Source organism: Desmodus rotundus, chromosome 13 (assembly GCF_022682495.2).
Source record: "Desmodus rotundus isolate HL8 chromosome 13, HLdesRot8A.1, whole genome shotgun sequence".
In the NCBI taxonomy this organism is placed as follows: Eukaryota; Metazoa; Chordata; class Mammalia; order Chiroptera; family Phyllostomidae; genus Desmodus; species Desmodus rotundus.
In genome coordinates this window covers 33,878,705-33,903,083 of record NC_071399.1, presented here as the reverse complement: position 1 = coordinate 33,903,083, position 24,379 = coordinate 33,878,705, and the positions used below count along the sequence as shown (strand labels likewise).

Genomic DNA, 24,379 nt, shown 5'->3' with positions numbered 1-24,379 from the left:
AAAAATGAAACTGTTGATAGCAAATTACTTTGTTTGAATGGAAACTAGATCAATCTGGATTAAGCACAGAAATAACAAAAGTGTATTTCCCTCCCTTTCTTCTCACAGCTCCCTTTGTAGGTTTACTATTCAGGCTGTGCAATCCAGGTGAAACTAGAGCCATGTTCTGTTCAGGATGATTAGGACTTTATAAAACTTTATGATAAAACAATACTTGTGTGAATTCAATCGTTTTCTGGGGAAACCATTGGGCTCTCTGCAGCATTAGCACTCCCATTATGTGCATGTCCTGATTTGTTTGAAAAACGGGCACAGAAATGTCCACAGGCAGAAGGCCCCAGATAACTATCATAATGAATAAATAGGGTAGAAGGTAAATTAAAATAAACAAAAAAAAAGAAAGAAAGAAAAATGAAAAAAAAGTAGAAAAGGAAAATACTTTGAAGGCACTTTTTCCATAGGAAAAAAATATTTTATTTTTTTAAGAACAAATTCAATTTGAAACAGTTGTGGGATATGACTTCACGGATTTCATTTTCTGGGGGCTAACTGCAATGTGGAACTAAAGCAAATTGAAAACCTATGACAGGCTATTAAAATAAAACAAAGAAAGAAAAAAATATTTATAACTCAAGCATAATACTGTGTTACTTACAAATTGGACAACAAAATTTTAAATAAATATTCATGGTACATAATTACGGCACAAATATGCAGCAATTTGGCAACCTTTTATACCATTTTTTTCCTCATTACAGTGCAAAGGGGAATGACACTGCCGTTTAACAAGCTGTAGCTAAATACATTGCAAAATTCAGATTTTATACAAAACATCTTGCTTAGACTTTATAAAAAACCAACATTGCTCTATGTACACAATCTGGGTAAGAAAAGCCATTTCTGTCTTGTTTGCATGTGTATTTTTTATTAAAAAGGTGAATAAGGCTACTGTAACACCCCAAATCCATATACAGTAAAATCTGAACCTATTTACAGCATCTTCACTTAAACATTATGGTGCAAATTCCAAAGTCAGGTGACTACGGATGATAATACAAGCAAGGCATTTACAGTAACTTTCCAAAGCTGAACCAACTTCAAATAAAGGGACAGTTGGTAGATTGTCATATTCTGCACCAGACACAAAACAGACGCACAGAACATTTTTCAATTGGTCGCAGGTAACTCTTCATCATCTGATTTTTCACAGTTTAGCATGTAACCAAAATGTAGCCAACCAATGATACACACATTTGATTTCATTAAAATCAGACTATTTCCCATTTTTCCCCTTCTTGCCCCTCTCCCCCATCCTAAAGGTAATTTTAGATGGCTTACAAGAAATTCTTGTATGAATGCACATAAAGGAGAAGGTTGGGGTGATGGAAAGAATTACATATGTACTGTGGCTGGTCACCATGGCAACCTTCCACAGAAATATGATATAGATATATATAATATATATTGCAGATATATATTATACATATATGTACACATGTATACCACACACCCATTCATACATAAACACACACACTTTGGACCAACATCATTTTCAGGTTCAGGAAATAGAGAATAATTTCTGTTGCAACTCATTTTTGCAGGTCTTCACTGGAGGTTTGAGAACCTTAAAATGCTGTTGCTACATTTTTTCCTCCCAATTCAGAAAGCAAAGTGTTACCATAGTAACAGGACTATGTTAAAGATGTCTATTTTGCATAGCACATAAAAAGTAGGTTTCCTGTTTACTCGTTTTGTTTCCCAAAAGAGAGGGGCTGGGGAGAGGGTGTAGGAGGAGGGAGCTAAAGCCAAACTTTAAGCTGAACCCCTCTCGATGTGACCTGGTGGATTCTAGTGAACACTTCAGCCATAAGGCAAGGGAAAACACAACGCAGAAAATAAGTGCCGGAACATCTTGTCATTGTTAAATATATGATGCAGTAACATCGATTTCCTGGTATTTGGGGCTTGTATTTCCTAGTCTACACTTACGTGAGATGCCTTCAGAGGACTTGGTTATTTTTGTATTTGCTCTCATTATTGTTATTTTTGGAGTGATGTCGTTTTTCCCAGAAGAAGCTGTCCAATTTTTTTTCCTTTTTAAAGCACTGAGCATTGGGACCACTTAATTGCCACAAATGAATTTCACATCTTCTGGTGTATATTGTGTGCAATCTTAAAATATATATTAGTAAAAATCTTTCACTTTATATCCCTTGTGTTCTATACACCTATTATAAATACGTCCTACCCTCCTTTTCCCCCTTGACATCATAATTTATTTCCGTCTTAAGGACTGTAAGAGGTTTGCCATATGTGCTTCACCTTGACACAGAGCACCTGTGTGCAGCCTCGCTCAGTACCTGCACCGCGGTCCCCGCAGCCTGGACAGCACCACCATAAACCAAAGTGTCATAAGGCTCGATTGGGGAGGAGGGGCGGGGAAGGGGCATGAGGGGGACAGGGGAATCTGACCTACCTTTCATATATGAGAATTATTTAATGATGTCAATGATGATGAAATTACAGCCTGTTTGACCTTTGGCTTTTAAACTTCTAGGTCAGATTTGGCTCTCTGCTATTTTCCTAAATGCTTTCCCTGTGTTTAATAAAATGTGATAAGTATAGCAGCTGAGTCTGCTTTAAACATCATCCAAAGCAGACTGACTTCCCTACAGCTTCGGAGCTGTACATCTTATTGCCAGTACCACAACAGTCCTGCGGGATCTCCCATCAGTGGCCTGCTTTCTCCCTTCCCTCTCCAAGCCTGCTTCTCTACCATCAATGCCCCTTTGTTCCACCCAGTGAAGAGGGACTATTTTTTCCCTGCACATTGCTATTTGACAAGAGTGAATCCTTTAAATACACCCAAGCCGCTGTGTGTGTGGTGTTGTGTATCCTATTTGCCTCTTAAAATCTTAGTGAAACCAAAGTGCTGTGCTACCTAATTGGTTTTTTTCCCCCATTCCCCAACTTTCTGTTTCAGAGGCAGCAGCGTTGACCTGTGTTTGCAAGACAGCCCTTTCTCCCAGCCCACTCCCTTCTATCAACTCCTAGTCTTCCTCACTGACAGCCTGGCATCTGGCAGGAAGGCTCCTTCTTAGCAAACACAATTTCTATAAATGTATTATATTATTATCCATTCAATTGTAGCTGTTGTTGCAAATGGTTGGAGCAAGAGACCCCAAACATTAATGTTCGATTAGTGATACAGAACGAGGTGTGAGAGGAAATCTCATGTGAAATACGGCAAGAGCCCTGGATAACAGGAGTGTGCAACAGTGAGGACTGAAAGCTAGAGCTCTTTACAAGCCCCACTTGGCCAGAGGTCTGTGCGACAATCGAGGAGCACACCCGAGGCAGAAGACGGCATTTCCAGGCATGGCATCCCTGGGCACCTACCCAGGATGCTCAAGGCTCTCTTGTCCACCAACCACTCTGTCTCTTCCCTTGGCTTCGAATAGGCCTGAGTGACTGTGGCACATGGCTTCGAGGATGAGAGGTGTGAGGCAAGCGCCACAGTCCTAACGGGCATCTTCTACACAAGTCTTCCAGCTGTCGGTGAGCATCTGTATTCACCACGGCCGAAACGCTACTGACTAGGTAAGCTGTCCAACTCAACGGGGCTCTTCTGAGAAGGAGTGTTCCCTCTCCCCCGCTGTGCTTCAGTCCACTTGAGACACAAGGGGTCATCCAACCCTCCATGGGCTGGTGGCAGCGGGACAGTAAGTTTCCTCCGGGGACGCGAAGGCACCGCTAAGTCTCAGACCTTGTAGTAAATGTTTGCTGGGCTCTGGGGAGGCATCTCCTGGACTATGTACACGGGGTGCCCATAATCCCCGCTGACCTTCTCATAGTGGGGGCAGAAGACACTGTCTGCAGTCCTCAATGGGATGATAATGTCACTGGGCTCCGAGCCATTGTTGTTGCCACTGCGCTTGGGCGTGGCCAACGTGCTAAGGGACAGTGTGGCTGTGTGCTGCGGTGAGTGCTTCCTGTGTCTTCTCCTATACTTCAGCAAGAGGACCACCAGGGTGATGATGATGATGATGAAGATGATGCATCCTGAAGCAATCCCTGCAAATAAGGCCACTTCGGAACCGAGGATATTATTCCCAGAATGTCCGGCGCTGCTGCCGTCTGTGCTAGAACCTGCACGGGTTGAGAAAGAACCAGAACAGTTATCGCTGCCCCGGGTGCTAACAAGCTGCTTTTAGGGCCTTGAAAAATGTGAAATTTAAGCAGGGCCAAAGATTTAACTGGCAGCTAGACTCTGACAAACCAATTACCTCGTTTAATTGCTAAATGTAAAAGGTAGAAGTCAGCAATCAATGTGAAAGCAGATGTGACTCTAGGTCAGATTTTCATGCTGGTCCCAAATCACATTGTTTCCTTTTCATACCACATGGATGGGCTTTGACAGTCAGCCCTTGATCTTGCTTCACGCCTTAATCCATGTCAGCCAGCCTGTGGCCATGGCACGGGTGAAAAAGGAAGTGGCCTGCACTGGTCCTCTTCTTTCCTCTAGAAACGGGGGCTTCCTGGGAATCCAAACCCCTGCCTTCTCCAGGCAAGCCCTGCCTACCCGCAGAGAGGCACAGGAACACCAGGGAGTGATGGAGCCTGGGAGAGTGTTCAACTCGTAACTCGTTTGTATTATTTGATTTACACTTAAAATATATTTGGAAGGCAGCAGAAACTCTTATGCTGAACAGACTGCCAACCCAAATGTTAAGCATTAAAAAATTGCCTGGCACCATTATATTATCCATTTATCAGTTTGTCACAAGAATTTGACACATCTTATCACTGAAAGTTAGAAATAACAACTCCCTTCTTTGACACTTGGAAAGAGACAGAATATTGCTACAAATGCTAAATTCGCATGACTACCAACCAGGCATACAGACTCCTAATACAAAACTGCTGATGTCTGCTCAACAACTACCACATAAAAAATCCATTAGCATGGTAACAAATACATAGCTATTTGTTAGAAGACTGTTAAGAAAATGAAGTTAAATGACAGCCAATTTTGTCTGGTATCCTCAACTTTTGCCAGGAATCTGTTTAATATTTTATATTACACTGAAAATATAAAAAAATTTTTCTACAATAACTGCCTAAAAAACATGGCATTGTGTAATATTTTAAGATGTTACCATCTGAAATGTAGAAGAGGATCAGTCAGGCACTTTGTGGATTAGATATAATTAGATGAGGGATTAGAACATTAATTATATATACATCAACATCGGCTTTAAGCTAGTGTTGCAAACAGCATGAAAAAGCATCAGTCAATGGAAATAACTTCGTTCTGAGAAAGCAGAGCTAATAATTGGCACTTTTATCTGATGAATTCCACTCTTTTGAATGTAGGACTTTTGTGGGAATGAATTATTTGTTCTTACTTAGTAATTAATAACAGCTAACTGAGAGCAAAGATTACTGACTTCGGTAACTACAATTTAATCCTACTGGTGTACATGTACTTCGACTCTTTTCTACTTCTTGAGATTCTAAGTGTATGGCGCACACAGACCTACACATACAAGTAATACTGCTATACCTGGATTTGGCTTGACAAAGGGACTTGTTGTTGAACTTCTTCCATTTGTACCAGCTTCTAGTTCTGGACGTCTTGTTGGATCATTATGCCTGGTTGACCCAGCAGAACTTGCATCTATATGGAAAACGAATGATTACTTATAGCACAGACATCTGATAAAATCTAGCTTTAGGATCTGGATGTATATCTCAAGAGGCATGGATAGCAGTGAACATAGGATTCTCTATGCAAACTACTATGAGATAAAAGAATATCATGTTCCTTTTAAAACAAAACAGTTATACTAGTTATTTCAGAGTTTTAGATTGTGAGGCCATCTGTGGAAACTATAGGGATTCTTGCACTTGGCAGGCAGAGCATTGCAGATGACATTTCAATTTAACTGAGCAAGTTGACTGACTACTATCCCAATTTCTAATTAGAAGAGTAATTTTTTCCTGTACAATAGGTTATCTATAAATGAAAAGGCTCAACAAACAAAAGTCTCTGTAGTTGAAATGCAGAAATGGGCAAAAATGCAGAAATTGAGTTTATTCTGGCTATTTTAATTTTGAACCACAGAGGTGTTTTGCTTTTAAGAAGAAAAAAATATATACACACATATATGGCAATAGACATTCTACCCTACCTGGCTGACCTCAACTTTAATCCCCAATAAAAGAAGTCTGTTACAATGACTTGAGGAAATCTCAGTGGCTCAAGGTACAGAGAGAAAGGTTTGCTTTCAAAACTAAACTGAAGAAGGACTGAAGGCGAGTGTTAGCAATACTGGTGCCACACTAGCTGGGGGCTCAACCAGATTACAGTGGCTTCATGAAGCAGCAGATGGTCTTTACCTTGTCCAACTTTCATGAGGATCTTCATGGCTCTTGTCTGGCACACCCCTCCCTCCTGGTTATCCAGGCCCTCCAAAGACCCATTTGATGTAGCTGATTAAAAATAAAATGGACAAAACAAAAAAATAAAGAAAAATCAGGAAATCAATAAGCCAACTTTACATGAACATGAAATGTCTGAAAACAATTTGAAAAATAAGAATCACTCTTAGTTACAGGTTTTCTGAAAGTATGGAATGCTGAAAGTCAAAAATAAAATAAAAAAAGAAAGAAAAATGGATACTGTCAACACTGCCACATGTATGCTCTCTAGTTTCAAATTTACTTAAGCACTTTCTTCTTCCATCATAATCAACTGATTTAGTAAGAGTATATATATAGATAGATAGATAAAAGGGACAGCATCTTCCAGAAAGCTTACTGACTATTTCGGGGTCAAACTCAAAAGAGCGAAGTAGTTAATACGGTAATTTCAAATGTGGTAATCATCACACAACACCTGCTTCCTCTACTACAGATTTCCTGCTTCAAGAACAATTAGCTTGATGTGCCCTGTTTGTCAGGCATCCAAGTTCTGTAAACACTAAAAGAGAGACTCCCACACCCCCTTTCTTCTTTCCCAGCCTCACTAGAGCTTAAGAAGTATATTGGAATTTAGTTTTTAACTCCAATTCTAAATTCTAAGGTTTGTCCCCTCATTTTGTGGTCGACCAGAAAGAATGTGTGTGTTATTATTACCAACATCAACTTTAGTCAAACTCTTTAACCAAGTCCCTGCTTTAGGACAACTCTGGATGGGCAGAGGGGGTCATACACATCCCACCACTTCGTTAGGGTCCTGTGGCAAACCAGGATATAAGGCAAGTATTCTAGCAGCCACTTGCCTCATTCCCTTTTCACTTCAAGAGGGACAGAAAGAGGAAGGACAGAACATCTGACCACTTTTGGCATTTCTTTTTTAAACAGTCTATGCTCTACTCCATTTAAACACATTATTGTCCTGTCCTTTTAGGACAGTGAGTTCTCTGAGTTGCTTTGTAACTAAAGCTGTAAAAAGATAGGCTGGCAGGTACTTCTCTGAGGAACAGGATTTAAATTACAGGTCAAGTTCCAGAAGAGAAAGGAAGGTGCTAGACATTTTTATTCCTCCAAAGTTCAAGGGGCAAGGCACAGAAGTGTTTCATAATACCTTTCTGCAATGTAAATTGTTCTCTACTTTGATTATCAGTCTTGTCTACTAATGTTATACTTTTAAAGGCACTGAAAAAGGGACAGACTTTCTGGTACAAATAAACCCCAAAGACATTTTTTTTAATGGGCTGTTTGTTTTTGTGGGCCAGCAAACAAATCCTGGATATGTGCATGTAAATATGCATATAATGGATAAGTAAATAAGCTGGAAAATAAGACAGTTATTTACTTGTCTTTGTATTTTTGAGTTATGAACTTTTACTTTCACTGTTTTCCTTGAAAACAATGGCTACCTCTTCTGTGTATAAATATCTCTTTGCTTATCTGAGTGTTTCCTTAAAGTTCTCAGTCTCACAATCATATCTCACTCTCCTGCTATTGCTGACACTGAGTTTCTCCTGGGAAACTGGGCAAAAGTTGCCATAATAATTTTGGGGGGTAGAAAGTTGATAGTAGTCTCTTGCAGATCATTGATAAAATGTTTAGCAGATAAACTAAAACAAATACTTAAAAACTAAAAAACGTGAATCTAAATAAATCATCCCACCTCCATTTTTTTATTCGACTCTTTCCCTTTTCCCTCCCTCCTCTAAATATATGCCTAAATTTCAAAGTACCTTTTTCTCTTAAAGAGTTAGAACAGTATGGCTATCTATGAGTAGATACTATTTCTGGATAATTATAGAGCAGCATTATAATCTTTACTTAATTATTTAATGTTCTCTTATTTGATCTTTCTCAAAAATTAAAATATGTTTTCATACAGAAGAAAACTACAAGATTGATGTCTTTTTTTTGTGCTGGTTTCAAAGGTTTTGTTTACTTAGATCAAGTGAAATCTTAATGTCTTCAATTCATATACACATAAATTCACCCATATGGAAAAGTACCCAAACTCAAAGTTAAATGACTATTGGGGATGGCTGGGGTTGGGGGGGAGTGGTGGTGGAGGGGGGAAATGGAGACAACTGTACTTGAACAACAATAAAAAAAAGTTAAAATAAAAGTTAAATGACTATCTTTTTCTTGCTTAACACTAAGCTGGCAAATGATAGTAATAGGAGCTGAAGGGTAATGCACAGAAAAAAGAATAGGGGAAAAATATAGATTTATTTTAATCTCAAGAAGAAAAGGTCAAAGGTTTAGGTCATAAAGAAAAAAAGTAAATGAAGAGCAGAGAGTTTGACAAGGCAAGGAAGAGAAGAATCATTGACAAATGTAATTTAAAATGGTATCTGCAGAGGTAGAAACTACTAACTATTACTACTTTGTCCATCTGGAAGCACAAGATGTGCCCAAAATTTGAATGACTTTTTCTTTTGATTTTTATTTGTAAGTCAATGCCTAGAGCTCCCTGCAGTTTACCCCAAATGATGTCTGACTAACCCCCCAAAAAAAGAACTCTACAAGTATTCATATGAAATTGAAATCTATAATTTATCATCCAGTGACTGTAAGGTAGAAGGAGGAAGGTTGTAAGAATGAAACTGCATTGCATCTTTAAAAGGTTAAATTTTGTTTATTCCTTGGGGGAAATAAAGTCCTTCAGCCCTTATAGTGCAGCAGGTCAAGCCCAAGGACCTTGACTGTTCATTCAGATAAACCAAAAAATCCCCAAGGAGACTGGATGGAGCAGACACAGACAGCCTTCACTACTCACATTACAGGAGCACCGGTGGTGGCAGATCGGCCAAGATGACCGCATCTACCTGAATCACAGACTTGTTTTAAGGGGTCCCAGACAAAGGGGGCACATGTGTTGCACGTGACTCTAAACTACGTTACCTCAGTGTGTACATGCAGAGAGAAAAGGTCAAGAAGCCACTCCCAAAAGGAGATAAGAGGGAACTGCAATCCATTTTCAAAGCAATACACATTTCTTCTGGCCAGGGGCCTTCTGTCCAGCCTTCCATTGTGGGGGTTGGAGGAGCCATGTCCAGCACAACCCCATACTCCACCCCAACATTGCTCTTCCACCTCACATTCTTTGTATTACATTCTTCTGATGGGGGACCTGTGAGGTGAGCATGTTGGCACACTGCATCCATATACCACAAATACAGTAAAGGTTACACCCCAAGACCAATAATGTAAGACAAAACCCAAAGAGACCTAGGAGAAAGGAATGTCCCCAAGAACCTAGAGAATTCCACCAAGTTGTAAAGAGGCTATGGCCAATATATGATTAATCTCAGCTCCTAGGGCAGTTAAGGCTTGGGATACATTGTGAGAATCATCATATATATATACAGCACTCAGGTGTGCAGAATGGCACAGGTGCCCCCTTGGGCAGCAGTGAGTAAGTCTAATGCCATTCTATTCTGCGACACAACTTTCCTCATTTGAGTTACCTCATCAGAATCCATGGCTGTACCATACCTAGTGTGGTTAAGGGCTATTACAGTGTGATTTGCTAGGTCCTTCATGGCTTCATGGGTTAGAATAATACCAGCAGGGGGCACAAAAATGGCTAGGGTGTAGAACCACCAGTCAGAGCACTTGATTCAGTAGTGTGCCCAAAATGAGTCCCAGTTTCAAGGGACACTTGGAAACGTATTGAACACTCACCCTGAGATATATGGTTCTCCCCAGGTGCAATGCCCAGTCCAATTAAATGGGAGGTAAGGCCTACCATATTGGCCACAGGACCACAGGGCTCCCCATGGGATGGGATGGGCCTGTGCCCCACTGATAGACTGCCCCCAGTGGTCTATTAGCAGTTATTACTGTTATCTTCTTATATAGGGCTGCCAGCATCCTTCCCATGAGCTGAACAGTCTCATTTACAGCATTTCTGCATTCAATACACATGGGCACAGGTTGTTGCACCTCTACCTGTAATATGGACAGCCACTCCACACCGTCCCACGGCTTGGTGTAGTTGGCGTGTTCCCTCATGAGGGAAAACACTTTTTCATGCATCAGCTCGAAGAGGTGAGGAGCTTTCCAGCCTTGCAGCCAGTCCCCAACATGTCTGGTTTGCAGGGTGGATCCACTATGGTAGGCTGGCAGAGGCAACAATGGGAAATTCAGTGCAGATCCAATAATCGGAATGGTTGCTGATGGCTGCTGGTATACCGGCCCACCCTAGAAAGGAGTTTCCAGAGAAGAGTCTAAGGGTGATATTATGTTGTCCCAGCCCAGGGCGTAGCAGAGGCTCCTGTGTACTTAACTGTAGGTGGATAGGTGCCACCCAAGGTCTAGTGAGGAGATCGCTGGGAGATGCTTGTCCTACCCTAGGCCATTAGTTCAAGGTTCATGGGCACTCAGAAAGGTGGGTCATCCACCCCTGAAATGAGCTAGAGTCAGTCTTCAGGGCATCTTTCAAAAGGCCATTGTACGTTTCAATGAGGCCAGTTCCAGTGGGCTTATATGGTAGACACAATCTACAATTTATATTCAGGGTGTCTGCCCATTCTTATACTTGATGTCCCATGAAATGGGTGCCTTGGTCGCTTTCAATGACATCCAGGTTTCCATAGGCAGCAAGGCTACTTTAGGCCTCAGATGGTGGCTCTCTATTGCCTGGGTATACTTGCAGCAGGTCAGTAGTTGGATCCACACACATCAAGGCATAGTGTGAGCTTTTGTATAGGGGTAGGAGACCAATGTAGTCGACCTGTCAGTGGGGTGTCCCCTGTCTCAGGCCACCCATATCTTGGGGCAGCCGGCAAGGTGCTTCTTTGCACAGATGGTGCATGGCTGACAGACTGTGACTACATCAGAATAACAGAGCAGTAGGCTCCAAGCTTTTACCACTTCCTAAAAGTCTTCTGTCCTGCATGGTGCATCTTTCAGTGGAGCCACTCAGCTGTATCTTCTGCTGGTGCCTCTTCCAATAGCAGATGTGTGCCAGGTTGTTGGGCTCGGTATTGCCAGGCCTGCAGAGAGGTCAGCATCTACTGACATGGCAAAGCGTTATTACCTTTTCCAGACTATGTTCATAAATGTCCTTCCATAAATCCTGACCCCACAGGGGTTTTCGAGCCACCTGACAATCATTTTGCTGCCAACGGGGCAGCCACAGGGTCAGTCCTCTGTATACTGCCCAGCTAGCTGCCACTGGTCCATGTTCTCAGGTTATGACTATCCACACAGCTCTCAACTCAGCCCATTGACTTCTTTGTCCTATGCCATCTTTTATCCATATGCTGTCCATGCTGGGGTGGTAGGCCACTGGCCTCCAGGGGCGTGGCTGGCCCCAGCAGGAGCCATCACTGTAGCAGGCATCCTCAGGTGCAGGGGAGCATCCCTCTTTAATAGTGGGAAGAGGAGCAGGGACCTCTGTGTCTAGGTCTTGGTAAGTAACCGGGCCCAGGAGCTGCTGAATTCTTGGTTCAGAGGGCCAGTTGCTAGTTTGCTACTCTGTTGGAGTTACACACTCCATTTAGTCAGAGAGGATGTCTGTGCTGCTGAGCCCTTGTGTCGATTTACAATGTCTTGTACCCGTCCACCAATGGGATAGGTAGTATGTACTTGAACCTCGGTCCGGTAATGTTTACCAGGAGAGCTTGGTAAACAGCATTCGCTTGTTGCTCTACTGGACGGTATCAAGCCTCCACTCCCTTCCAGAGCTGGGACCAGAAACCAATTGGCACCTTGGTGCACCCTTGCTGCTGCCAGAGGCCTCAGGCATAGACCCCAGGGGTGACGTGGACATCTAAATCACACACGTGAGACTGATCTATGACACCCAGTGCTGTCTTCATTGCTTGGTTAGCAGCCTTAAAGCTTTTGTCATGTTATTCTTCCCAATCCCAGGTGGCTCCTTTGTGGGTGAGGTGATAAAGAGGGTTCACTAGCTGAGCTAAGTGTGGTATAAAAACTGGCCAGGACCCTAACAAACCTAAAAATTCTTGTAATTGCTTTGGCTTTTGCGGGATATGGAAAACCTGAATCTTATCTATCATGGTGGCAGACATCATTTTGTCTCACTCAACCAAATACTACCAAAGAATTTGGCAGACAATCCAGGTCCTTGGATTTTGTTGGAATTGACTGCCTATCCTCAACCCTGAAGGTAAGCCAAGAGCTGAGGAGCAGCATACTCTAACTCTGTAAGAGAATCACAGTTCAGCATAATATCATCAGTATAATGGTACAATTTCACAGATGATGGTACAGTCCATGCAGCTACGTCATCAGCCACAAGGCCATAGCAAACAGTAGGGCTGCGCAGGGAACCTTGGGGCAAAACAGTAAATATGTCCACTGGCAGCCTTCTCAGGTGATGGCAAACTGATTCTGGCTTTCAGGATTACTATCAATAGAGAAAATAGGCATTAGCTAAACCTAATACATAATGGTATGTGCCCAGCTCATGGCTAAGCTGGTCTAGGAGCTTAGTTATGTTGGGCACGACTGCAAAGAAAGGGGGAATGACCTTATTTAGTTCTCTATAATCTACAGTTATGCAACAAGTTCCATCCTGCTTTTGGACTGGCTGCACCAGTGAGGTGTAGGGGCTGTGGGCTGGTCTGATGATGTTCACCCTAGCCAGTTCTTCTATGGTCTCCCCAATCTCCTTATGGCTACCCGGAAGGTGGTATTGTTTGGTAGCTACTATTCTACAAGGAGTGGGAAGTGACACAGGGGAACGTCTTGCATGCCCCCTGAAAACAGCCTTCACAACCCATGTTCAGAGGCAAAATTCCCCCATGGTCGTCGCAGATGTGCATGCCAGCTAGGATGTCAATTCCTAAGATACACTCAGGAGTAGGGGAAACATACACCTAATATGGGCATGGTGGTAAATACCCTATTCCAAGAGTCAGTGTTATGGCCCGCACCCAAATGGACTGTCCCCCTTAGCCATCAATGGCAGTTGAGCCCCTGTAAACCTCTCTGGGTTACCATAAATAAGAGAACATTCTACATCAGTATCAACTAAAGCCAACACTCTTTGTACATTCTTTGGGGACCAGTAAATAGCTACATGTGGCCTCTGGTCCCCACTGGGTCCCCATAAGTGGGTTCCTTGGCCATCTCCCTATGCAAAAACCTCTCCCCATGGATTGTCCTCTGGATGGGCCAGAGGCAACTCCACCAGTGGAGCAGCCATGAAGTCAGGCGAGCAGGGTGTCAGCTCTGGGGGCGCTGATGGGACCGTTCCAGTTGACAGTGTCCATTCTGATGTTTAGGCAGTGATGTTTATGGGCCGGAACTGTTGCTCAGGTTTCGGTTGCTGCCACAGACTCACAAGAATGCAGTTAGGCTTCTTGTCTATCTTATCTTTATCTACTCCAGTCTCTACCACATCATTCCATAGTTGTTTGTGGGTTACTTTCATTGGACCTTTCTGCTTATGTTTCACAGATTCTCTCCCTTTTTTCCTTCGTTGTCCTTCTTTCCTATCTGTCTTATTCTTTCGTCTCAGTAGCTCTATTTCCCCTTGGTGGACAACTGCCTGTGCCACTTCTTGTACAAAATTGCCCACCTCTGTGGACAAAATAGATATCAGGGTGCCAAAGTAAGCCGGGAATGCTGTTTGTACAACCTGGTCCCTCATACCTGCAGTAAATCTTTCCATACCTGGCCCCTTGGTCTGTGAGTTATAGATGGTATGTTGCATGCCCGGCTCTGGGATGAATTGCTGGAGTTCTAGTGAACTGGTCTGGTGTGGGTTAGAGGAGGGTAGATCCTCCTCATTAGGCCACACCACCCTACAGCCAGCCATTAGTCATATAAGGAGGGTAGTTGTGTGGCCAGCTTGGGCTCTGGCCCCATGAATTCTCTGCCTCAAAGAGGGATGGGTGGCGACAGAAGACATGTTTTAATTCATCCCCCATAAGCAAAATGCCATCAGCTCCTCTATGGCACAGCCACAAGAGCCACCTGATGATGGATCCGGGCCCTTTCTGTCTGAACCCAGCAGCCAGCTCTACTAGCTCAGCAGGGGTATAGGGGCGCACTCTAGTGTGAAAAGCCTGCTGGCAGAGGCAGCATTGGAGCACCCTGCAGTGCCCCTGGCTGTTGGGTCTTAATCTTGAGTCACAATTGGATGAGCTATAAGTTTCCCTTCTACCTCTGTCGCCTCCCCACTAGCATCTATTATGATTTCTTCATCTGAGACACTTTCATTTTCAGTTGTAGGATCCTACTTGCAAGGATTCTAGTCACACTGTGTCACGATCATTCCTATACTGCCATCCCCATAACCTGGCAAAGCAGCAAGCTAGGTTCCGTAATTGTACATTGGTCTGTTCTAATTGTGGCCCTAGGGCATCCTTATTGTCTGTCCACCATTGGGAGACACACGTTCCTGTCTAGTTTCAGTTCCCCTTCTAAACCACACCTCTGCTTTTGTCTGTCTCTCAGTTACTCTGTGGAGTGCTGCCAGCATTAACCAGCCCACAGAGGTGGCAACGTGGGGGAGGTTTTTCTTTTTCTCTAGGGTGCATGCTCTCCCACATGCTGCAAGGTTTGTAGGAGGCCACAGGGAGTTTCAGGGGCACCACCCCAACCCCGTGGTGGTCCCCTTGTACCAAGAAGGCTTGTCACCTTGTACAACATAGACTTTGCTGGCCAGCCCGGGATTCCTCCTGGCATCCCGCAACTCAGCATAATGTCACCCACGGTCAACTCAACTTAGGGAGTTTTGGGGGTATCCAAATCCTGCCGACAACTAAGTCAATTGTAACATGGGAGGGTCCAGCCAGGGGCCTTGAGTGCTCATCCAGATAAGCTAAAAAAAAACCCAAGGAGGGCTGGATGGCGCAGACATAGACAGACTTTATTACTCACATTACAAGAAGCACCCATGGCAGCAGATCGGCCAAGCAGGACCGCAACTCCCTGAGTCACAGACTTGTTTTAAGGGGTCCCAGACAAAGGCGGCACATGTGTTGCACGTGACTCTAAATTACATTACCTCAGTGTGTACATGCAGAGAGAAAAGGTCAAGAAGCAATCACACAGGACAAGAAGCCACTCCCAAAAGGAGATAAGGAGGGAATTACAATACATTTCCAGACTAATATACACTCCTTCTGGCCAGCCTTCCATTGTGGGGATTGAAGGATCCATGTCTACCATGACCTCACAGCCCTGGTGTTGCACAGAGAGAAATCCATAGATGCTACCTTTGCAGAGGTTTTAGGCAATTGAAGCTATTGCTGATTTGGTGGAGGGTGTGAAGAAAGGGGAGGGTGGGAGTGAATGGGGAGAGCTGGCTAAGAGGCAGAACATTGTGAGTGAGGAGATTTTGTCTCCTACATTCCTGGACTCTGCTTCTTTCCCCTTTAAGTCAAATTGGAATTGTAAAGGTTACTGGAAGATAATAAAAAATGTATTACTAATGTTAAAACAGTACCCAAATACTTGGCTATTTAAAAGGAGGTTAAAATTTTAAAATACAGTTCAATATTATGTCATGAAAAGATTTTTATCCTAAGTTAGAAATGATCTAAATTGTCATGGAAAACCCTGTTTTAATATATTACTACCAACTGAAATTTCAGCAGCTAAACTTTATAGCAAGCATAAAATAATTCAGAGTAACTTCAGCTTATTTTATATTGGATCCCATTGTAAAAATTAACCTCTCTCTTCCCTACTACCACCTTATCTGGGAGTATAGGGTGTGTGGTTTTAATTCTAGAGGTCTCCCAGCCCCCACCTTGAGAAACTGCAGAGCTAAGTGTCCTGTCCTGACTGTGCCTCTTTACTGGCAGAAACTGCTGAAATAAAGCCACAAGACTAATATTCTGATTTCTCCTGCAATAGCCGGTCACCAGGAAGCTTTAAAAGGTTTAGTGGCTGCCTTTGAAAAACAACAAGAAATTGCTAATGCTTGGGAATACTATCTATTTCCATTCAGGAGACAATTTTGCAATTTTTTTTATTGTTGATTGGAATGTACTGGGAATTTTTAACATAAAGAAAGAGTGAATATAAATTGTTACCTCATTATATGTTGTTTATACCTTGTTTTTCTTTGTATCTCTCTATCAGCATTATCTAATCCTACTATAATCAGTATTACTAAATGGATGAAATTACATTTAATCATTTATAGACAGAAAAATAACATTGTTATACCTAAGCTTTTAGTGCCCAGACTTTTTTTTCCCTTGGCCTGGGGAAAAAGACTATATAAAATTAAAAATTACTAGAAAAGTTTCTCCATCTAGTTAGAAAATAGGTTTAATAAAAACACATGGGCATTTTATAGCCAGCTTTTAAAAGCTTTTGCTTCAGGGATCTAATTGCATGTAGTGAGTATACTGAAATCACTATAGTGGTCCCCCAGGGCCTGATTTTCAGTGGGTGGTGATCATTGCTCAGCAAAAAGGTACCCTGAGTTCACACTGCTTAAAAGTCCTCTTCACATTTTAAAACTACATAGCCAACATCTGTGGTTTCCCATTAATTTGCACATGAATTTATCTTCAGATCTTACTCTCTGGGAATAGTATACTGGTTCTCTGAGCAGAAAACAGAGAACCAGTGAGTAAAACACTAGAAGGGCAAGAATATTTCTGGTTGTGTTTTTTACACTGTGCCCAAGGAGAGGAAGTAATATCACATTTAAACATGCCTTCATTTAATTGTTATTGCTCTGCACCCCAGAGGCCTAAGCTGCTGCACTGGATCTTGGCTGGTTTTAGTCTATCGTATCAGTAACCTTGTGCTATCACATGGAGAGGTCAACTGCTGGGTTGGTAATGATATATGGGCCACATTCACTAAAAGGGTAGGGATGAGGGTAGCTGCCCCAAATTCTACAGAATAATAGTTTCACTATGAAGGAAAATTCTTAGGTTGTAATGGAAAGAATGAATCATCAACATATACTAATAATGTGGAGGATATTTCAAATGATTTTAAAATGTAGCTGACTGGGATGGGGTGTGTTGGGGGGGTGGTTAATGGACACTCAAAGGCAAGTATTTTTATCAAATTCAACCAAAGAAGTCCACCAAAGAAAGACATAATCATACAGGGTCAGGAAAATCAGAGTTTAGTTTTCTAGCAAGAATGAAAACCTTGTATTTATATAAAGCTGTGTTTGACATATTCTCTCTTCTTTGATTATGAAACAAAGAGCATTTTATGAAAATTCTCATCCCATTTGTACTATCCTTTTCTACCACGTCTTCATATGCTCTGCTGGTCCTGCTAGACTTCTTCAGCCAGCTTTCCCACACGTTAGTCTCCTTAAGCTCAACACAGTCTTCTGAAGAACCAGAAGTCTACTACCTGGCAAACGTAAGAACTGAAAGAAGCAGAATCAAGTGAGGAAGATGGAAAGTAAAGCCAGGACATTAAAATAAACACAACACACAAACTAGGCTACTGTTTTCCTTTACCAGGGCTAAAAACTCTTTGAGTGTCTAAAGGGGAAAAAATGGGAATGAGATATGTAAGTTGAAAACAAGGAGGCTGATAAAAATATAATTACTCGATGCAAACACACAACCCAGGACGCTAAGCTCCGTGTACTTAACACCCTGACATCAGTTCAAATTCAAATGTATGATGCAAATTCAAAAAATGTACTCTAGAAACAGAGATGTCAATAATTCAAATGAATGCAGTTTAATGCCTTGGGTGTCCTGTTCTCCTTTCAGCTACCAACTTAAAGGGAAAAAAAATCAACATGGAAATAACATTCACTGAATGTCAAAAAACAAATACCTTTTTTTTTAAGTAATAAAATCCTCTGAAACAGAATCATCTGTATGATGTGCCAAAGGGGGAAGAAAAAATTCACTTCTAAGTTCTTCCTCTTTATGTGTTTTCTTTGTGGATTTACAGTGAAAGAAATGAGGGCTACACCATCATGACTTTCCAAGGGCCCTGTTATTTTTGCTTGTCGTAATATAAAAAATGTTCAGCATTCTTTCAAATAACATGTCATTTCATCCTATAATGTCTGATCTTAAAGTAAAAGTTTGATAAATACTTCTTAAATGGTCTCACAGAAGAAAAATACAAGGAAAGATATTTTCAAAAAGAAATACATATCCACAAAAGCTTTTCAAAAAATTCTCTACTTCATGAGATAGCTCTTACTGGCATTTGATGAACTGATTTTAGTGTGTGGGAAATAGTTCACAGTTAAAACACTGGATAAGCTACAAGTGATGTAGGATGTATGTGTTTCTCACTCAAGGGATCAATGTTACAGTATGAAGGAAAAGAACCGTTTTAATTAAAACCATATCACTATGGTTGTGTTTTGAAATTTTAAAGCAGTAAATCAGACATTAGGAAGAACTGGCTTAACCCCAGTGACTTCCATGCAACACAATTAATTATGCTTTCTTGCTAAACGGACAGTTTGGAAAAATGAATTTAAAAATGAAGTCACAATTATACCTTGCCTCTTATATGTTAGCACTTAAGTATGAATAAAGGTACCAGGTCTCTAGTATAAATGGATGTTCTTAATAAAAAGATACAAGTTTATTTCCACAATTTCAAATGTTCATCATTCCAAAAAAAGGAGTTTAAAAAAATGTAAAAACCTTAAAACAGTTTAATAAACTGTCTTTGTCTGTTTACTAAAAGATTTAATGACATTACTACTTCACCATTTTACATTACTTTTTTGGGAAGACAGGAGATAAAATACAATGCACATAGAAGATAAGACACTATGTAGAACTGAGTATTATACTTCATATCTGATACATCATATGCGACCTGGACATTGAGGATCAACCTATTGAGAGAATAGTAACAATAAGAAGTAATAAATACTACATGTAGAAGAAATTCTGTCATAGCTTACTCATAAAATCTTTTAACCATTAAAAACTACATACAAAAATTCAAATAATCATTGCAGATGCTAAGAGCCATAGTTATCTTTGATAAAGTAGTCCCAAAAAGTCACTGATTACATACAATCCAAATGAAAAAGATGAGAAGTAGTGAATGTGTATGTGCCTATGAATGTAAGAATGTGTACACCCAGGTGGTATATATCACTGAAAAAAATACACACTAAGCTCAACTCAGTACACTAATGCCTTTCTGAGAAAGATCAAGCAGTCCTGGCAATGGTCACCTACCCTCCGTACCCCACCCCCTTCTTTTACTAGAGGCATGACTAAACACATGATTCTTTCTGAGTGGTTTACTTTATTTCCCCTCAAAATATTACTTGCAATGCCCTGTTGTCTTTATTTTTAATAAATTCTGTTTAAAAAAATCCCTTGTTAAGTCTAAGATTTTATTGCTAAAAATTATAGTGATTTTATGCAGGTGGAATCTCTCATTCAGTAAAAACAAAAACAAAACCAAAAAACAAAAAAAACCTCAACATGAATCCATTAAAAGAGCTTTTCATCTGACATGCTTTAAGGGAGTTTATCTTACCATTACAGTGATTTAGACAAAACTAACATCATGAGCATGTGATAACCAACAGTAAAAGAATAATTACCTTTTATATGAGGGTCAATCTTAACATGGGCCAAAACCTACTAACAAAAAGGAATTGCGTTTTAAAAATAGTTGCCCAGGTGATCATTTCAATATAATAACCACACTCACATTAAAAAAAACAAATAAACAAAAAATAATGTGAGAGTTCTAAAGATAAACATAATCCCCTATTGTCTATATTAGCTTAATTTAAGTATTCAGATTTTTAAAAATGAGATGTACCGGTCAAAAGATAGTGATGATATCTAATGAAAAGATTCTGAAATATGAAGACAGGGAGAAGCATGTGTTTGAGTGAATGATATTTCTAGCCCATAATCCACTGCTCACTCCTGAGTTTTTAACAGTCTTAATCATTAAAATATCTTTGTGGAGATATGGAAATGTCTAGATAGCAAAGGGTCAGAGTAAAAAGTCCATGGTGGAGACGGGGTGCACATCCCACAAACCTCTTGCTCATTCTACTGTCACTAATCGCAGGCAATGATATTAATGACCCAGTAATTGTGAGACCGCAGCACTGAAGTGGAAAACATCCATCTGAGGCAGAGTTCAGCTCTGGGTGGCAGAACTTCACCAGCGACTGAATTAATGCTTGCTGACAGTTTAGAATACAACACTGCGGATGAGAAAATATGCCATTCTCATGGCAAAATAGTTTAGATGGACATGATGTTATTTGCTCTGACCATCCAAACACCAGTGGTAACCCTAATAAAAGGCCCTGTCTGAATTTGCCCTACACATGAACCTGATTTCATTCAGGGGACATGTCCTCTCCTCTAAGAATCCAGAGCAATTTTCCACATGTTTGCTTTAATAAAAGAATACCTTCATCTCCTGGTTTAATATCAGGAACAATGAAACTAGGCTACCTCACTAATGCAAAAAGCCATTTGCTAAGCACATCTGTCTTTTAGCAACACACAGCTGGGCTCCTCTGTGAAGTGATCAATTATGCGACTGCCAGGTTTTGCCAATCAATCCACCCATCCATCCATCCAGTCACCCATCCATTCATCCAAACTGCAGCACCTGTACTTCAGTAAGAAAATTTTTATAGATTCTTAATCCCTCTACTTGAGAGATTTTTATTCTTATAATTTTACTATTTAGCAACTTTTTATTGAAGGCCTTAAAGTGCTTGGTAACTTTTTTTTTTTAAAGGAGCATAGAGTTATTGAAGACATGGAAATAGATCTAAAAAAAAATTCAGAATATCTGACAAATTGCTATTACAATAATCTTATCACTGTGCCCCACTGCTCTTTTGGAGGTTCTTCATTCAACTTTGGGGCACATGGTTGAAGTTCATTACTACTGAAGTTATTTACACAATATAGGACAGGGCATCAGACAGAACATGTTTGATACTTGCATAGAGTTCATCAGGTATCCATCCCTATCTCATGGGGTTCTTTGCTATTTGCTATGGATGTGTTATGAATGTGTATATATATATATACTTTTCCCTGTAAGTACAGGCGTGATGTGATATATACAAATACTATCTTTCCTTTCACTGTGTATGCATTTCTGTGCTTAGTCACTTAGGAGACACTGCCATAAACTAATGGCATTAGTCTAAGGGTCTACCAGCCCTGGTTTGAGTTTGACTCTGACATTTCATGACTGTGTGAACTGAACTAAAACAACTCACACTTTCAAAGTTCCAGTTTTTTCTCAGTGATAAAAATGTCTCTATCACCTGTGTTTCAAGACTCCAACGTGAACCAGAGTATGTGAGGCCACGGCACTTCCCCCTGAGTGATCAAACACCCAGCCCAGCCTGAGACTTCATAAGGTTGAAACAAATGTGTGATTCTTAAGAACAACATAAATAAGTTTTTCCAAAGTAATCTTTTGTGTCTGTCTATGCTTCTTGGCTATTTCCTAAAGTGTTATATTTCGCTTTAAATTTTGATCTTTATGATGAATATTTAAAGGCTATTGAGAAAGAAACTTATTTTCTCTCAAGCTTATATTAATTCTCCAGTATTTTTCAATTATTTAAAAGTCTCAGTGAACTTTTAAAAAGCTATCAATACAGGTGCTAGAGATATTAAGGTGTATTTTATGAAATAGTAAAGGCGGCTTTATTCTGAGCAATTCCTAAATGATTTCCTGTTTTCCTAAGTAACCTCCTTCATTTCTCACCTATTCTTGTTTTGCTCTTATTTTGCATATGAGGTATTGGTTTCTCCCATCACTTTGAGATTCAGAGTCATCTTATTCTTTCACTGGTTATTTTGGGAGTTAGGAACAGTGCTCACAGCACTCTGTCTACCTCTAAATGAGATAAGCCATCACTACTACCCACGTGACACCATGGAACATGAACAATCTCACTCTACAATAGCCTTCTCCTCCTAAACCTGAGTGATCTGAAATAAGTATCGCAGCAGCCATGACTCCATGAGATGTGTGAGCCACAAGTTTCTCAGCACAGTCTCCAGTTAAGCAGAAGCCAAGGCTTTACTCCTTAAATGCAAAAACTGAAGCTCTATTCATCTTAAATTCAACAAAGAGTCTTACTGATAATACCCTGGGAGAGCCTTCAATACAATCAGGAAAGGATTTCACATTACGTTAAAAAAAATTAGGAATGACACATCTAATTATCAGATTAATGAAATGGTATACTTTCCCAGCTAGTGTTGGTGACAAGGCAACTCTGACACATTTTTCTCCTCTAGAAGAATGTTTATATTACATTAGGATGCTGCTAAAATTATCAATAGAAACACAGCACTTTATTTGTATATTAGGGAACTGAGAAAAAGACTGGCAAAACTGGTTAAATGGCAAGTGGGGAAAATACATTTGGAAGGTTCCTACCAGTCCATGTCCTTTGGGTCTTACAGAGGATATGCTAGCAATTCCACCAACCAAAAGATACATAAATGCATGTTCTCCTGGTAAGGGAAGCCCAAGGACAAAAGAACTTTTGTAACACTCCAAGAAGACAAAGAGGGAAGATCTTATAATTAAGTTATGCGGCACTACTGAAGCTTGTGAATTTCTGGAGTTTCATTTTATGGATAGTTTTCAAATAAATGATACTTTCCTTTAAGTATTTTATTTATTTATTTTTAGAGACAGGGAAAGGGAGGGAGAAAAACACCTATGTGAGAGAGAAACATTGACCAGTTGCCTCTTGTACATACCCCTCAACCAGTACCTTGACTGGGAATTGACTAGTTACTCTGCCTTGGAGGATGATGCCCAACCAACTGAGCCACAGGGGTAGGGATAAGTAATACTTTCTGAGCCCATCTTCCCCACCCCTAGCTTAAAGGAAAGCACAGGTTTGTCTTATCTTCTATCTCATACATCCTCCTCTACTCCAAAGAGACTCATAGCTGTACTCATTTGGTGCCACGGAGGTAAGCACTTTACACATACTTCCGCATTTAAACATATCATCCCAAGAAGGCAGGCACTGTCACCATCCTCAATTTACAAAACAAGAGTTGAGGCAGAGACTGGTTAAGTTACTTGTTAAGGGGCATTCAAGAACCCAGGTCTGTCTGCCTCCAGACTCTCAACTACTATGTTAATCTGTAGTTTTAAGTGATGTGTGTGTGTGTGTGTGTGTGTGTGTTCCCCAGACACCAAGATTCTGATGAACATTCTGTCACAAAGATGACAGTTGTAGGTTGAAAATAAAAATGTGTACAGATGCTTGAATTCAGTAATTACATGCAAGGTATCAACCATAAATCCTTATCCCAAAATCAGAGGACATAAGTGACAGGTTGTTGTAGCCATACCACTAAACTTGATGGAAATGTAGCTTTTGCTACATTTATCATATAAATAATTCATAAAGTAAAGCTATATATAATCACTTCACAGAGGCCACACATTCTTATATATTTTAAAAGAAATTTAAATGTGAAAGGACATTTGAAAGCTCCCATAACTATTTTGCTAGGAAAAATACAGTACATTCAGAAAATTTTAGTGCCACTTTCCATACTACTCCCCAGATATAAGTAAATCAAAAACAAAAAAAGAAGAAAAATAACACAAAAGAAAAACAAACAAATATATAGACACATTCAACAAAAATACAGGAATGAAATCTCTTCTTCTGTTTTGATTTTTTAAAAATAGTGTTTCATTATATTTGTGTCAAGTGTTTTAATTTATTTTGCAATTTTGCTCAGCAGTGGAGTCTATGCCTAAAAATAGCAAAGCTGACTATGGAGCCTTCCAATTTTATATGCTCTGATTAAAAAAAAAATTGCTCTGGAGAACTAAACCAGTGAAGGGCTAAGAAAGATGACTCTTTTAACTCGTTCAGTGTTTCTCAAGGAAGAGTTTCCCAAGACATGGAAAGTGAGGAGTGGCTTTGGAAGGATGGCTGTGAACATGGCCAAGTGTA

The 24,379-nt window shown here is 40.5% G+C and overlaps 1 protein-coding gene across 1 annotated transcript in view; it reads right to left on the bottom strand.

Moving 5' to 3' along the window:
* Nucleotides 1-450: 450 nt before the first annotated feature.
* The window catches only part of EFNB2 (ephrin B2), a 51,115-nt gene continuing 27,186 nt past the window's right edge, over nt 451-24,379 (bottom strand). Inside the window, exons 3-5 of the mRNA XM_024578892.3 lie at nt 6,403-6,495; nt 5,567-5,680; nt 451-4,149 (exon numbers count right to left, since the gene is read on the bottom strand). Of these exons, the coding sequence (XP_024434660.1) occupies nt 3,761-4,149; nt 5,567-5,680; nt 6,403-6,495 (596 nt within the window). The 3' untranslated portion in view covers nt 451-3,760. The remainder of the gene's footprint in view (nt 4,150-5,566; nt 5,681-6,402; nt 6,496-24,379) is intronic.